This window comes from Terrapene carolina, unplaced genomic scaffold, assembly GCF_002925995.2.
Source record: "Terrapene carolina triunguis isolate 2854851 unplaced genomic scaffold, T_m_triunguis-2.0 Scaffold88, whole genome shotgun sequence".
Lineage (NCBI taxonomy): Eukaryota > Metazoa > Chordata > Testudines > Emydidae > Terrapene > Terrapene triunguis.
The window spans coordinates 46,550,690-46,567,845 of record NW_020664439.1 but is presented as its reverse complement, the minus strand read 5'-3'; the positions used below and the strand labels follow the sequence as shown (position 1 = coordinate 46,567,845).

The 17,156-nt window shown below is 53.0% G+C and overlaps 1 protein-coding gene across 1 annotated transcript; it reads right to left on the bottom strand.

Moving 5' to 3' along the window:
• Positions 1-2,705: 2,705 nt before the first annotated feature.
• Positions 2,706-16,784, bottom strand: PDCD1 (programmed cell death 1). The gene is made up of 6 exons (XM_024202376.1): positions 16,463-16,784; positions 8,673-9,017; positions 7,472-7,486; positions 5,823-5,972; positions 4,412-4,446; positions 2,706-2,900 (listed from the first exon to the last, which is right to left on the bottom strand). The coding sequence occupies exons 1-6, from the start codon at positions 16,782-16,784 to the stop codon at positions 2,706-2,708; spliced, it is 1,062 nt and encodes a 353-aa protein (XP_024058144.1).
• Positions 16,785-17,156: the final 372 nt, after the last annotated feature.

Here is a 17,156-nt window from a genome sequence, read left to right as displayed (position 1 = left end):
TGGGCTCTGTGGCCCTAATCCTACCAGCTGACCAGTTCTGAGAGAGCTCACAGCCCCAGACACCCCGCACTGGGTGGATCCCCAAACCTGCCCTCCAGGGCCTCTCACGTGAGCCAAGGATTTGTAGGATGTAACCCTCTCTGGGAATTTGAGGTTTCATGGGGTAACTCAGTCAATGGTAAGAAAAAGACACTGAGATATGCATGAGATATTGGTTATTACTGATCATTTCCTAGGCAGGGCAGCGAGTTATTTGGGCCCGTGGTGCCCGGGCTCCAGCAAATTCAGGGCCCGGCTCCACCAATGTTCAGGGCCGGGTCCCTCCCCCGGCCCCGCCTGCTGCCCTGGCGTGCCTCCCCAGAGTGTCCCCCGGCCCCACCTGCCGCCCCCGCGTGCGTCCCCCGAACGTCCCTGCCTGCCCTGGGCAGCGGGCGGCTGCCCCCTGCAGCTCTGCGCTGCGCTCCATCGCCGGCCGCTGCCGGCTACAAGGGGCAGGCTGAGGTGGCTGCTGCGCCTGCGGAGGGAGGAGGGGAGCAGGTGCATGACAGCCCCCGCCGCCCCCAGCAGGCGACTCCGAGTTGACTCGTTGACTCCGAGGTGGGGGGCTTATCCTGGCTGGACCTCCTGAGCAGCAGCCTGGGGGCACTTGGGTGAGTGTTGTGCCGGGGGGGCCTGGGAGGGGGCCCCCCTCCTGCTCTCCCCCAGAGCTCGCTGCTGCTGGCGGGGAGAGGGCTGGGAGGAGTGCTCCTCTCTGGCCCCCCACCCCAGCCCCACGCCCTGCACCCCCTGCCACACCCCAACCCTCTGTCCCAGCCCAGAGCCTGCACCCAGCACCCAAACTCCCTCCAAGAGCCTGCACCCCACACCTCCTTCTGCACCCCAACCCTCTGCCCCAGCCCAGAGCCTGCACCCAGCACCCAAACTTCCTCCCAGAGCCTGCACCCCAAACCCCCTCCCGCACCCAAATTCCATCCCAGAGCCTTGGGTAGCTGTGTGGGGGAGGGGGGAGAGACTTGGACCATTCTGGGCACCACCAAAAATTATACAAACCTGCCGCCCCTAGGGATGTTCCTAGGGCTGTGTAGTCAGTTTCGTTCACCGGCATTTCAGTTCCCTGGAATGTCTTCCAGTGTTGGTTTCTGTGCACCTTTTGTGGACTCCCTTGCCCTGCGTGCTGTACAGACACAGGACAAAAAGACACCCCCAGCCCCAGCACAATCTCCAGCCTTTTCCTCACCACGTATTAGTCCAGAAGCAATAAACAAAACTGAAGATAAAGTTAAAGCTTCTTTTTATTCACAAAGACCTTCGACCACTTCCGTGTAAACTCCCGGGGCCTGATCCCCCTGTTGCCGAAGCTAAGGGCAAAGCACCCACTCAACAGGATCAAGCCCTCAGGTTGACTGTGAACCCCAGGAGCGACACCTTACTGCTCCGACAGCCCCATTGATTCCGGCAGGGCTGGTCGAGAAGTAAGGTGCTCCAGAGTGCTCCGTGTTCTTGCCATCTCCTCCGCCCGTGCACGGGTCGGATTTCCACCTGATTTGGTTTCAATCCAGCTCCATCCACCCGGAGCTCTTAACTTTCAAGTGCAAATAGGTGACACTACAGAAGAAAAAAAAAACACATTACAGTACATTTCCCATTAGTCTTTTTAAATAGTTACATGCAACGCAGCTTCTCACACAAAGCTAGGAGAAGCCCCTAGCTCGGTACCGAACAGAAGGAGCAAACTTCTCCTGTCCACTGCACCCAAGAAGACCCACTGATTTCAGCTGGGTGCTGCAGCTCTTGTGGCGATTAGAACCCATAAGAGATGCAATCTGTTTCATAGTATCCTTTTACGCTGCAGCCACTGGCATGCATTCACAAATTTCTCCCAATGTTAAGATTTCTTAGTAGGGTCAAACCCAGCAGGAAGTCAAAAGAGGCAGGTTTGTGCTCCGTTTGGCATGACTGGGGAGCCCAAGGACTGAAATATCAGTGCTGCAGGTCAGCATTAGTTTATCTGTGAGGTGGCAGCTTGTATCCCTAGCCCGTAAGCAAGGCAGAACTGGGCTCCAACGGTCTATGGTAGCATCTTCCAGCAGGTGCCCCTGCATCCACCTTCCAGCCCTAAAGATCCCATCCTTTCCCACCAGTTTACCCTCTCCCATCCTTTAGACCCAGCTTTGTCATCACCATCCTAATGAACGAGGAGGACTGGCAAGGCCTCTCTTTGGAGCCCAGCATCACTGGCCAATAGGGTAACTGCTGAGTGACACATGACTGTACCTCTTTCCCCCCCTCCCAGCCCCCAAGGGATGGATCATGCTGCCTCCTGCAGCGCAAGAAACCAAGGACTGGGATGAACGTGGCTCTCCGCCATGGCAGCACAGGGCTCGAACCACATGTCCATTAGTCCAGACCCTCAAGCGTGTTCTGACTGCACGTCTTCCTTAGCAGCAAACAATTGCTTGTGACCCCTGCTGGAGGAGGGAAGGACCCCGATGAAGGCTGCCGTAAAATGTCAGTCATTCGAGCGGCTGTCCAATACAGGAAAGAAGGAGAGTCAGGGGCTGGCGTACAACCGGGCGCAGCGTGTACAAATAGTGCAGATGCTGCCGCCAAGCCTTCCTGTCCGAAAGCCTCCGAGAAAGCTGTAGAGAGACGACAAACAGAAGGAGAAGCACAGTCGGGCTCCTGACCCATCAGCGGGGCTGCGCTCAGATTTGACAGGTCCTCTGGTGTTTCGTTTTCTTCCCCCTTTCTGGGGTGACAGGCTTCTCTTCAGGGAACACGATGACGGCATATTCTGTGTTTTCAGGTGGGTAACTCTCCACCAAAGCCTCTGTGTGCTCATCCTGCTGGAATTCCAACACGCCATAATCCACCGTGTACGTCGTCACCTGTTCTTTTTGCTGCACAAACAACAAGAGAGGGCGTTTTTACTAAGAGTCACAGCCACACACGCCTGGCTTCTCTACATACCCCACACACAGGCAGACGCACTCACACAGATTCAGACCTTTTACGGCCAGAACAGACCACTGTGACCGGCCATTCTGACCTCCCGTAGAGCACAAGCCATAGGACCTCAACCAGTAATTCCTGCCTCAAGCCCAGAAATTCTCTTTGAGCAGGAGTGTATGTTTTTAAAAGCCTTGATTTATAGACTGCACCCAGCAGGAATTTTCCTCCAGGGCAGATTGGCAGAGGCCCTGAAGGTTTTTTGCCTTCCTCTGCACCGTGGGGCACGGGTCACTTGCTGGAGGATCCTCTGCACCTTGAAGTCTTTAAACCACGATTTGAGGACTTCAATAGCTTATACATAGGTTAGGGGTTTGTTACAGGAGTGGGTGGGAGAGATTCTGTGGCCTGCGTTGTGCAGGAGGTCGGACTAGATGATCATAATGGTCCCTTCTGACCTTAAAGTCTATGAGTCTATGAGACTCTATGAGATGGAGAATCCACCACCTCCCCAGGTAGGTGGCTCCAGTGGTTAATGACCCTGAATTAAAAACATGCACCTGGCTTCTAGTCTGAATTGGTCTAGCTTCAGCTAAGTAGGTACTTACAGACGGTGATCAAGTTACCTCTTAACCTCCTCTTGGATAAACTAAATAGATTGAGCTTCTTTAGTCTCTCACTATAAGGCATTACTAGAGAGCATCCAACTCTATGAAATCAGGATGGCTGCAGTCAAAGCACCTTGCACTGTAATCCCATCAGCTCTCACAACCTCAGAGGATTGGACTTGGCTAGTAACTGGACAGCACGTCTGCAAGGGACAGGGGGTGCTAGTGATTTCGCAGGGAGCTCTCCTCTGTGCGTCAAGGCTGCCCCAGGTGCCCCAGGGTGGCAGTCGGACACACCACGGGTGCCACCTTTGGGGCCTGACATACAATCAAGGTCCACACACTCCTGGCCCTTTTATCAAAAGGAGGGACGTTAATCCAATTGTCCCGGCCCAACTCCAGCTCAGAGAATTGCTTTCTCCCGCTGGCTGTTTCCAATGCAATATTCTTCACTGTGCTCTGGGGCTGCTGAGCACGGACACCACATTAGCGATCCGTATCAGAAGTGTTTGTGTCGCTGCTCAGAGCGCTTGGGGGCTATTTGGGGACAAAAGGGGCCATATAAACAGACAGTCACTCCATTACGATTATTGATAATAATGATCCATTGCCTGCAAACCAAAGTACTTAAGCAGCATCTAAGAGTCTTTCATTCTGTTTCTTTTCTCTCTCGCTCCTTTCTCCCGGTGGCACTGGCCCTTGAAGGACTCGGACTGGGCTGTGGGGACGGTGAGGAGCTGTGGCATTGTGCAGTTCTGCCTGCCGCCCTGGCATGGATCTGGGCAGTTGCTACTAAAGATCTGACAAGCCCAGGTTCTTTCCTGCCAGCCACACGTGAGCAACGGGGAACTTACCAAGAGTGCGTTTTCACGTTGTGGTTTCTGCTGCCCTGCAAAGTAACACATTTGGTTAGACCAGGCACAGGAGCTGGGCTGCAGCGAATATCACAGGGGGAGTGGGCGTCAGAGTTAGCTCTGCTTCCCGCACCATTGCAGCTCCCTGCAAACGACTCTGGGGCTGCACAGACTCCTTCCCTCAGCAAGATCCCACTGGAGGGTGTGCCGACATCCACCGATCCAGACACAGGTCCCCAAAACTCCCCTCAAAGTCAGCGGGAGAGTCACTGGCACACGGACTGCAGGGCAGGGCCTGGCATTCTGGAGCAGAGGCCCACTGTGGGGAGAATCATGCCCTGTTTTTCTACTCCAGCGCTCCGATCATGAGCAATTGATCACTAGGGCCTGACCCTATTCTGCTCTATTCAGGTTCTTCTCCCATGAGCACGAGTGAGGGAGCTGAGCTCCTGGATCCCAGCCACCAGCCCAGGTATCCAGACGGGGAGAGCTCTGCTGGGACTGGTGGGCTGGAATCTCCTCACAGGTCTCTGGGCAGCAGCTGGGAGTCTCCCTGGCCACACTGCACCCTCAGTTTCTGGTAGCCAGCAGCCAGCGTTCTGCCCGCCTAGTGGAGAGACCAGCCGGTGGATACACAATAAATGCCTTCCCGCTCTGCTAGCCAAGGCTGCAGCAGGCTCATCGAGTCCGGCTGCCGCTGGACGGAGACAGAGCGCTGCACTGAGTGAGCCGGACAAGCCTTGCCTGGCTCTGGCTGAGCCGAACAGCTGGGGACCCTGCACTCAGACAGCCCTGCCCACCGTGGGCTCACTAAGGCCCAGGCCTGAGGGAGGGGAGCTCTGGGAGGCATGACCCTGCTCCAGTGGGAGGGCACCCACCACACCTTCCCTTGGGACCCCCACAGACAGCTCCACAGGCCACGGCCCCACCCAACCCAGACAGGGGCTGGGGGCTAACTGCCCTTTACACGGGGGCTCCAGGCAGGGGGAAGACTCCTTGTACCGTCCCCACCACTGGCCCTACAATGGGCCGAGCCAATCTAATGCGGGGTTGGGGGAATGTCAGCGATTTGGGGCCCAAGCCTGGGAGGCACTGAGCACCGGCCACTCCCAGTGAAGCCAGGGGGAATTTCACCCGAGTTAACATCCCGGAAGGGCCCCAGCATTCGGTCCGCCGAGCTCAACAGCACTCAGCACCTCTCGGGATGGAGGCAGAATGGCTGAGCTAGCCCTCCCGTCCACAGCGGCCCTGTTGGGTCCGTCTATACAAGCCTCTGCTCACCACAGCCCCTGAGCACCCCTCCGGCCCCCCACTCTTTTTTCTGCAGCTAGCCCTGGCTTTCCCGCAACGGCAGCACCGGAGGGGAAGGGCAGCAGACGGTCAGGGCCCCGCTCGCCCTGCCACGACGCACCTCCCGTCCGGCGCGTGGTGATGAAGAGTATGTAGGTGATGAGCCCCAGCAGCACGGCCCCGGCGATGATCAGGCCAATGATGACTGGCACTTTAAAGTCGCCCGCCAGGTCGTCAACAGTCACGCTGGGAACGGTGGTGGTCCATCCGTCTAGGGAATTGCAAATAAAAAAGCAGAAACGTTACAGTCTCTGTAAAATACAAAGCAAACCAAGTCCTCTCCTCCAGCACGACGTGGCTGGAGTTAACAGCTCTTAAGGGAGCCCTACACCCATTGAGTTTTGTGGCATAAGCAAGACTTAACTGGTGTTCCCGGCTCGCACCAGCCCGCTGGACAGAGGTGAATTTCACACAGTTTGTCAGACCTAGCACTGGTGCTGTCGTCACACCGTGGGGTCATATGACGGGACTTCCCGTGATAGCGGGGGAATGGACTCAATGACCCAGCGTGTCCCTTCCAGTCCTATCTTCCTAGATCTCTGATTCTCATCTGTACAGTGCCACCCAATCAGTCCAGGCCCCCTGCTTAGCTCCAGCTTCTATTTCATTTGATCAAAACAAGGGCAAGGCAAAACATTTGTACTCAAAATAACGCAGTGCCCCCTCCCCCATTCGATCCGACAGTTCTGGGTAATAGGGTCAGTGGGAAGAGGCTCTGGCCCAGTGTAGGACTGTGTAACGAATTGGTGGCCACATATGTACAGGCACCATCCGTCAATATTAGCAGCCAAACCCAGAACCTTTGCACCCAACACACATCTGTATCAGCTGAGATAAGAACATAAGAACTGCCATACTGGATCAGACCAATGGTCCCTCTAGCCCAGTAGCCTGTCTTCTGACCGTGGCCAATGCCAGGTGCCCCAGAGGGAATGAACAGAACAGGGCAATTATCAAGTGATCCATTCCCTGTCGTCCAGCTTCTGGCAGTCAGAGGCTTAGGACACCCAGGACTTGGGGTTGCATCCCTGACCATCTTGACTAATCGCCATTGAGGTACCTAGGAGATACAGGTGTAATCCCATTAGCTGTGTATAAGTAGGAGGCTGTCAGAGTCACTTGATTGTTTGCCAGAGGAGCACATAGTCACACGGACTAAGGCAATTAGAGCTGCTAGACTGGGGGGGAGGATTTAATTCACAAAACAAATTGAAATGTTTCCATTTCACAGGCTCCAAATGGCCTCTTCTCTCTCTCTCTCTCTCTCTCTTTTTATTTTTTTCAAAAACTTTCATGCCATTTTCAAATCAAAAAGATTCCTGAAGTGGTCGATGACGTTGTTTACTGAGAAACATGCTTTTGGTGAGCATAAAAGCCCCCCCTCCCCCGTGTTTTGGCAAATGAAAGAATGCCGATAACCATTTCAATGACCGTTTCTATGTTTTCCATCAAAACCATCACCAAAAATGGTTTTTCACAACATTTTTCCTTTCTGAAAAAGGCCACTTCTGACCCCCAAAAATGGGTTTGAAAAGTTTCATCCAGCGCTAAAGTGAAGGTAGTGCATTCTGACACGGCAGGGGCGCTGGAACAATTTGTATAGCGGGGGTGCTGAGAGCCATTGAACCAAACTGTAAACCCTGTGTATAATGGACACCACTTGAAGCCAAAGGGTGTGGGGGGGCTGCACACACACACACACACACACACCCCTAGTTCCAGCACCTATGTTACGCAGTGAGCTCTGTGGGGCAGGGACCAGCTTTTTGATCTGTCTGTACAGCGCCTAGCACCATGGGGTCCTGGCCCATGATGGGGGCTCATCGGCGCTTCCAAAAGAACAGATAATAATAATAATAGTCCCTGCTCGTCCCATGCATCTTAGATCTACAGGAGTTCAAACTCCACCAGCAGTACCCTTTTCTAGTACAGCTGCATAAATACAGACATCAGGGTTGTCGGGGGCGTGAGTCTTCGGCATCTAAAACATGCAACTTAAAGGAGCTGGGCTTCAGTGGAAAAGCGAGAGATGCTTATGGACTCGGGCTTCCACCTCCCTGTTGACTGCGGTGTCGGGACGTACGCGGCCATGGGGGAGAGGTCCTTGCAGCGGCAGCAGATAATTAGCTGAGGTGGGACAGTAAAATAAGAAAATATCCATGGTCGAGTGACTGCTGCTGGGTAAAATGCCACGGTTTATTATTTCTGCAGCATCGGAACTGTGCACCGGGTGCTTGATGTGGGTCAAGCTCTCCCCCACCAACTTGCTTTCAGTTACCTGCAGGAAGCCCAGTGGGGCCTGCCCCAGCACAGATTTGGCCTTGATTCAGGTCAGCTGCCGGGAATGTGGCCGTGTGGTTTGTAAACGTCACACCAGAGACCGTTACTACTTTCACTCTGGCCACGAAATCACACGTGACAGCGTCTAGCCCTGGGGGCCCTGGTCCCAGAGTGGTGCCTTTGGGTGCTACCGTAATATACTGGTTGGAAAGAGGAGCCCCGACATAGCCCCTGCAGAGCAGCAAGCGAAGGCTCTGGCTGACCACCGGCAGAAGCGACCTCCACAGCGAGAGATGCCGATTGATTTGAGCAGCTGGGAACCGCCCATTCTAACCTAGCTCGTTAGGGCATCAAGGGGTGGGGGGAATTCTGGCCTGGAAATATCACTCAGCCCACAGACCAACAGAGCATTGTAGCAAAGCTTCAGCCGCACTGCGTCACGCAGACGCCTGGAACTTCCCCGCAGCACGGAGGACAGAGCTCAGCCTCTCCCGCTCCAAACACCCAAGCCCCTACCCCCAGAGGTAAAGCAGGGTCTATGACACACGGCTGGGTGCTCTGAGCCCCTCCAGCAGAGGGCTGTGGTAGACACGCGTACAAGCTGGTTCGTTATACTGTCTTTGAAACAAACCTGTTTGTTCGTTTGTAACTGTGAGCTGGGACAGGTTGCTTTCCACCACTTTACTGGGCGAGGAGAAAGCGATCAGCCCGCAGAAGTACTCGCCACTGTCATTCTTGGTTAGGTCCAGTATCTTTATCTCAACAGTAGAGGTATGGTTGATGAGGGTGAATTTCTTCTTCTGGATTTTATGTTCATTCCCATTAAACTCGGCAATTTTTTGGGTGCAAGTGGCATTGATCTTTTTGTACCAGTTTAAACTATAATCAAACTGAGGGAAGTTCGCCTTGGAGATATTGCAGAAGAAGCTGGCTGTGTCGCCCACAGACCTGGATAGCTTCTCTGGGGAAAACGTCACTGTTTCAGAGAAAGGAAAGAAACAAAGAACAAGACACCGTGATCAGCAGGAGCTGATGCATTGATGGGCCTCGCGGGCACATTGTACAACCATTATTATTTATTTATTCTCTGTATTACCGGCACATCCAGCAGCCCTAGGGCTGAACCAGAACCCCCCTGCGCTGGGTGCCCTACAAACGCAGAACAGACAATGGTTATTATTGATAGCGTGGTAGCACCTAGAGGCTTCAGTCAAGGATCAGGGCCCTGTCGTGCAAGGTGCTGTATGAATGAGTAGAAGCTTCCTACCTCAAAGGTGCACAGAGAGGCAGTGTGATTCAGTGGGTAGCGCACTAGACTGGGACTCAGAAGAGCTGGGTTAAATTCCTGGCTCAGCCACTGGCGGGTTGGGTGACCTTGGGCAAGTCACTTGCCTCAGTTTTGCCCTCTGTAAAATGGGACTTTTAAAAAATCCCTCCTTTTTAAAGTGCTTTGAGACCAATCGATAGAAGAGTGTTGTAAAGCCTGGGGAAGATGAAAAGTGCTGCACATGTGTAATTAATTGGTTAATTTATTACTGACTCATTGTTATCAGACAAAAACGTGTAGTGAGTCTAAGTGGTGATTACTGCTCTGTCTCCTCCATGTGTGTGCAGAGCAGCGACCAGAATTTAAAGCTAAAACATTTAGCATTGGTTCTTGTCCTTGTTTGTCAGCAGTATGGGGCCCACGCAGAGTCTAGGAAATTTACAAGGGCTTCACCTTCCCCTACCTCATTGGCAGCTGGCTGTTCTGAAACCCTCTGGGCACTGAGGGCTTGGAAACCTCCCAGAGAGCTCCATGTACTGCAGAGTTCCCGATGAGTGGGGCGCACTCGGGTGTCTCAAGCCAGGCCCTCAAAATCTCTAGTCACTTTGGCAGATCTTTGCCGGAATTCAAAGGCATGTATTGCCTGTTTGTTGTGTCTACCTTCTCAAGTGGTAGCTCTTTATCTGTATGTACCACACGGCACTAAATACAAAGTCCTGCTGGCCTAACTCCATTGAAATCAATGGGATCTTGACAGCAAAGGGACTGGTGTTGGTGCTAAATAACTAGCTAAACGTTTAATCATTGGTAATAACTGTTCTATTAAATATTTATACGGGGCCCAATTCGGCTCTCGGTTGCACCCACTTGACCGCAGAGGAACTTCCAGCTGTTTCATATGAAAATTAGGATCTATTTTTATACCATGTTAGTCATCCTTTCTGTGGCTGATTTTGCCTCTGAAAGCCAGCAGGTGAAACTGACGCAGAGTCGATTTACGGGGTGGGGTGGGGGCATAATTGATTGTGTACCTGATTCAAATCAGGGTGCGTGAAGCTACCCTGCCTGCCTTGAGAAGCCCGCGTGGTTAGTTGGAAAGGTACTCGTGATGCCTCATTTGTCGCTCTCTGTCACCTCTTCTCTTAGCCGGGTGTTGAAGGGGTAATAACACAGTCAACTCTGTAGCAACAGACTGATGGCCTAGCCTCCGAATTCTGGGTCGTATCGTGTCTGTGCTCGGCCTGTGGCACTCCCATTGACATCAGCTGCATGGACCGGGCCAACGACTGAGGGTGGAGTATGGCCTATGGCATCACCGCAGGACTGAGGCAAGTGATGATTCAAGGGTGCAAAGAGGGAGACAGTGGACTCTAGCTCATACACAGAGATCCCCTAAGGCCAAGGCTTTCCAAAGTGAATAGTTATTTTAGGCGCCCGACTATAGACACCTTCAAGGGACCTGATCTTCAAGTACTGAGCTGCCTGACCCAGAGAACTCTCATGCGGCAGGCCACGGCATGTCAGGCATACTTGCCTCAGTTTCCCCCTCAGGTAACCCAAGTGCTCTGCGCCAGGCTCTCTTGCTTCAATAATACCCTTCCTTGGGGACAGTTCATTAAAAAAACATGATGCAAATAAGTCCATAACCCCAAGTCCCAATCACTATCCATTTCCAATACGCAGTATAAGCCGTCTTGAAAACTCAAGACATCTCATCCCTCAATGCCCACCTAACACAGCCCAGCACCTTGGACCATGCCCGGACTCTCTGTAAGTCCTTGTCTTTTCCTCTGGCCCGGGATAGCCACCCCAGTCCTTCGAATTAGACTGCAACCCTGCTCTTCCCAGCGGGAACCCCTCCCAGCCGAGCATCCGTCACTCCCCCGACCCTCTCCCAGTTCCTTGGGGTCCAGCGCTCTAGCCCTGGAGATAGCAACAGTCACCTCCTCTGCTGCTCTCCTGCCTTCTCCCAGGTCCCAAACACGCCGTCTCTGGCAGCTCCCATCTCCAGCCTTTCTTCTGCTGCCTCTGTCTCACCAGGTCTTTCTTGCACGGGGACTGTCATGCCCTAGTCCCAGGGGACTCTAGTAGTCACTCCCAGGAATCTTCCTGCTTCTGGCCTCTCTCCCTATTCCCAGTGAGTACCCCACATCTGTTCTCTCTCTTCCCCTTTCCAGACTGACTCTGTGTCCTGATTCATCCAGGGGCTCCACGGGCCTCCTCTTATAGCCCACTGGGGCCAGCTGGCCCAGCACAGGTGCACTGGCCCTGCTCCTTAAAGGTGCACTGCCCCCCCCCCGCCCCAAATCTTGGCCTGTATCCATTACTGTCACCTTGCTTGACTCACCCACCCACTGCTTCTTGCCTTAGCCTCAGCAGTGAAGTGTCTGGGGCAGGAGCTGTCTTTCCACTGAATAGTTGCATAGGGCCCAGCAGAAGGGGGACGGCTCTCTGACCGAGTGTTCCTAAGCACTACTGCAACAACAGCGACACCAACCGTAATCATCACGATCATTTTAAATAAAATGTTGACTGTCCCCATCTGCCCCCGTCCCCTGCAATCATTAATAACCTGTCTAAAGTGCCTCGAGGGATCGCCCCGAGGGATCAAAGCAAGAGCTGATCCTCCAGGGGAACTACAGTCCTCAGCCACTCCCCTGAGATTGCCGGCAACCGTGTCAGACGTGCCCGCTAGACCCTGGACTGAGACCACCAGCTCCTTTCCCTGAGGCCACCCAGCTGCTGGCGGACAGTGACCAGCCTGTGACTGGAACTCGCTGCCTAGCAGGGAAAGGCTCCATCCCTATGGGAGCTCCCCTGGGACAAAGTGGGAATTTTTTGTAACATGAAGCCTATGTGTGCCTCAGTTTCCCCCTATGTTAGGCACTGCTACCCAGCAAAGGGGAAAGAATTAAGTTGGCTCTCAGGACAGACTAAGAGACATAGGTGTCGCCGAGCTGTCTGAACACACTGCATGGCTCATTCAAAGAACTGGCCGAGGCCAAATCATATCAATGGAAAATGCGAGAAGACAATGGAAAACCCCAATGGGCAGAATACTCACACCTAGCAATCAATGACCCAGACGCTCCTGTCGCCTAAATACGAGCGGTACCCACCCGTGTGCCCATCTGCAAGGAGGTCCCCGTTCTGGTCTTGGCTCACTAGTGTTTATCAGCTGGGCATCCGTGCACGAGGGCTGTGAACTCAGCATGGCCCGGCCTGGAGAACAAAGGGCTGAGAGGTGACTGGCAGGGAATAAAGAGCTGGTTTCTGGCTCTCTGTGATGCTGGCAGACCAGGTGCCAGCTCCTGCCAGGACCCCCAGGCCTGACAGATACAGGGCTGGAACCATCTGGCTCCCCTGGGTGTTAGGATCATTAAAATAGGTGTAAGAATGATAAGAATGTGTTTAGACGTTATTGAATGCTGGTGAGGTGCTGCCTGCATTAATCTCACTTATAACATCTGTACCCCATAGTGTAAGGCAATATTTGTATTGTGAGCCTCTGTGGCTGTGTAAATCACCAGACAGGAAGGAGACATGAACTAGTATCAGGTGCTGATCTCTAACAGAAGGTGTTATGCCCTGCCCAACTATTATCGTTAAAAAGGGCAAACGACTCAGCTGTCCTGCTTTTCCCCCCCGCACCCTGCATGGCGAGGAGTCATGCAAGGGAATTCCTCCCATCAGCTGAGTTTGCAGCCCCGAGCATATGGCAGGAGGGCGATAAAAACCCCAAAGAGAAGGAACTGACTATCTCCATGCTGCTTGGACTCTGGGGGACAAGGTTTTTATGCACAAGCAAGAGATCCCCAGCGCTTAGCCTGGCGTAGCCATAAAGGACATAGAGAGCTTGCTTTTATTATCTTTTGAAACTTAAGATCGTAACCCATTTGTGTATCTATGTTTGCCTGCTTTAACCTTGTAAATAACTCTCCTGTTTCCTTTACATATTTAATAAATCTGTACGTAGTTTATTATGGGATTGGCTACAAGCATTGTCTTTGGTGTAAGATCTAAGGCGCAACTGACCTGGGATAAGTGACTGGTCCTTTGCGTCTGAAAGTAACCTGAATGTTGCTAAGTATCAGAGGGGTAGCCGTGTTAGTCTGAATCTGTAAAAAGCAACAGAGGGTCCTGTGGCACCTTTAAGACTAACAGGAGTATTGGAGCATAAGCTTTCGTGGGTGAATGCCCACTTCATCAGACGCAAGACTTGCATTCACCCACGAAAGCTTATGCTCCAATACTTCTGTTAGTCTTAAAGGTGCCACAGGACCCTCTGTTGCTTTTTACTGAATGTTGCTGTGATTCTTAGTGTAAGGGACCATCCATCACAAAGGCAGGGTGGTGAGACAGATCGGAGAACCCAAGGGGACCGTCTGTGATTCCATGTTAAGGCTGTTATGGTGCCTGAGGAGTTTACACCTGGCACTTGGTGGGTGAAATCTAAGTCTAGAGCTCACAGCCAGCTTGGGGTTTGTGCCCTGCTTCCTGGCAGTCTGCCCTGAGGTTGATACTCACGTCTCAAGTCATGGCAGGCAGCCTCACACTCTCTCCTGGGACTGACTAAGGAAGTCAGAAAGAGACAGAGCCGGAAAATGGAGCTCACTACAGCTTGGCTGGGGAATTGCTCTGGCTTGACCAGAATGGACGACACCTTCGCCTCTATTTCTTTGCGCTAACCCAAGGACTTCCCATGCGGTGTCCAGGTGACTAATAAATCCTACGCTGCTTGAGTGTCACTGCAAACACGAGGCGAGGTGAACTAGTCCCTGAGGAGGGGACCAGTCCCGACCAGGCGTCTCAGGTGGACTCGCTGAGCAGAGTTCCTGGTGTGAAACAGGAGTGCTGGAGCCAAGTAGTTCAGTCTAGGAAGCAGTCAGGCAGCATGGCCAACACTGAAGGAAGAGTGGGACCCCGTGGGGGGTCTGGCACATTAAAGGGGTTCCTCCCAGAGACTGTTCAAAAGCTGGGACAACTTGTTCGACGCACTTGTGCAAGGATGCTCAGCTGATAAACACTAGTGAGCCAGGAACAGAACGGGCACTTCCGTGCAGATGGACACACGGGTGGGTAGTGCTCGTATTTAGGCTACAGGAGTGTACAGGGCTGCAGCCATTTGCAGCATGTCTCTAGGGACATTAACGTTAACCTGGCCATTAATTAACATTTGACATGACCTATTTTATGATTGTATTTTAATTGCTTATGAGCATCATTGGCAAAATCCTGGAGGAGGCAATGGCTTTATAGACACAAGCCCAGACTGTGAACCCTTTACTTCCATTGACTGAAGTTAGATTCAAGCTAGATTCATTGGGAGGAAGAGGTTCACAGTCCGCCCCACAATTATTATCATTAATTACTGATAATAAACTTCTCAGGTGCTTTCCCCAATAAATCTCTGTATCCAGATTAGAGCTGGTCTTGAGCCCGTCTAGATGGCAGTGTTTGAAATCCAGATTTAAATCCAGATTTTTGACTTGAGCCCCTTACTCACACAGCTTGAGAGACAGACGTTAAATTAATGGTCATTCCGATTTCCCAGGAAAAAGCAGTAACAAGGCGTTTCTCTCACCAATTACAAGCGCCAGTGATCCGAGCTGACAATCCCCTTGAAAGCCCCAGAGATTAATAAACATATAAATCCCTTTTATTAAACACAGAAGATCAAAACCTCCTGGGTCCAATCCTGGATGCTGGCACACAATTCCCTCCGCTTCTATGGTAATTTCAGAGAGGCAAGGAAGTTTACAGAAGTTATGAGGCTTCCTTACGAGATAGGAGATTAGAAGGACAATTGGTCTGTTGTGACACGGCATATCCCCTGGTTATGAATAAATGACTAAGGACATTCAAGATGAGAAGAGACAACTGGGGAATCATTGCAGATTCCCATAGTGGGCTCTTTGGGGCAAGGGTTGTCCTTTTGCTGTGACGGTGCCTCACTTAGCACACTGGGATACTGGTCCATGACTGGTGCTCCTACTGCTACGGTAACACGCACATCGTAATAATCATTAATACTTAGGCAAAGGAGTTTGTTTGGGTTTTGCACTGCTCAATAGGTTTTAATTTGTGTGGTTGGGTTTTATCTGACTTAGAAAATATTAGGCAGGTTTGGGGGTTTGTTTTTTTTTACAAAATGCTGTTTGCGCTGAATGCAGCAGACAGAGGACTTTATAACCCGACACTGCTTTTTTTTAAACTAGATCTAAAACAAAATCCAGAAATTGCTCGTTTCCAGAACTCATTTTACCACATTTCGAACCCACTCAAAAACTCGTCACCGCTGGAGGTCCTTTTGGCTCTGCCAGATGTGATTTCTGTGCCTTTGATTTCATTTCTTTTTCCCTTCGCTCGGCCTCGAAGTCAGACAATGACTTTCAGGCCAGAGTCTTTATTGTCCCAGTAGCACAGGATGCCAGTCACTTACAGACGCAGAGTTTTGTTTCATTTTTCTCCCCATGGCATTTTGACTGGGCTCGTCACCTACGGATCTCAGAGTGCTTTACAAGTGTGAGTACATCTTGTTAACCCCCTTTTGCTGTTGGGCCCCCCGGGGCACAAAGACAGGGCGTGGCCCGGCCACACATCAAGTCAGGGGCAAAGCAGGCACAGAATCCCGGGTGTCCTGACTCAGCCCCATGCTCTGTGCCGGCCCACGCCATGTTCCATTTTCAGAAGATCCCCTGAACAACAATGGATTCAGGGCCTGAACCCCAGAGATCAGGCCCTGAATGAAGGGGGGATTGGGGGGCAGGGGCAGGGGGGAAACTCCAAAAAGTTTTGCCAAACCCAACTTTTAATAGGATAACACATCTAGCCGTTCCACTGCCGCCCCCCCCCCCCCCCCGACTATTTGCTTCCCCCTCCACTATTCTCAGGCTTCTCCCTTCAAACTGAGCTGTGATGGGGGCTGGATCGGGGCCCCGCATCCACGCCAAACATTTGCGTTTGTTTCTATCCTGGGGGCTCTTCCCGGATGCTGGCGGCCTGGGCATTTCAGGTCCGGCCTTTGGCTTTCCTGCCTTCTCGCTGCCAGGGCTATTTCCACGGCTCGCACGGCTCTAAGCCTAGCAGACGCTCCCCGCCGGGCGTAAGCCTCACCGCCTTTGTGTTCAGGAGCACGCCGCCCAGATACATACCAAGCTGGGAGAGCAGCATCACCGGCCTGCAGGTCAGCAGCACCGCACAGATGCCGACCACGATAACGAGCATCGTCCCTGGCGTCGCCTTCGAGGGGCCGGGAGCTCTCTGGGGGTCGGCTTCCTCCCCTGCACGTGCAATGCACCAATCAGGATCCAAGCTGCTATGCCTGTGCTGCGTGGCAGGAGGACGCTCCGGGGGCTTGCGTCCTGGCCAGGCCACCTCGTGCCTCGCGTCCCAGCGGCACTGTTCCCCCGGGGGCTGCACGGCGGCCGTCGACTGACTGCAGCCGAAGCAGAAGTGGAAATGAAACGCACCCATCTCGGCTTGAGAGGGAAACCCTCCCTGCCACCCGCCCCCCTTTTTCCCCTCCTCTTCCTCCGACACAGCTCGACAGCTGCGCCCGGCCCTGCTCCCCCGCTCGGCAGCCAGGAGCCTCAGCAAGTTCCCACGCGCCAGTCACCCGCACAGAAGAGAAAGCGGCATCAGCAGAACGTTAGGGGTCGGAGGCACGAGACCACAAGTGAAGGGGGAGGGGGCCCTGAGCCGCATTTCCTTTGCCACACACTTGACGTCACCCACGGGTTGCTCCTGCCAGGCAAACGGCTCTGTGTTTTCTGCTTGTGGCTGGGGGAGCGCTTATCTCTGTATTAGTTATCCTGACTCTTTATAGGGCTGGTGACAGCTCCCGGC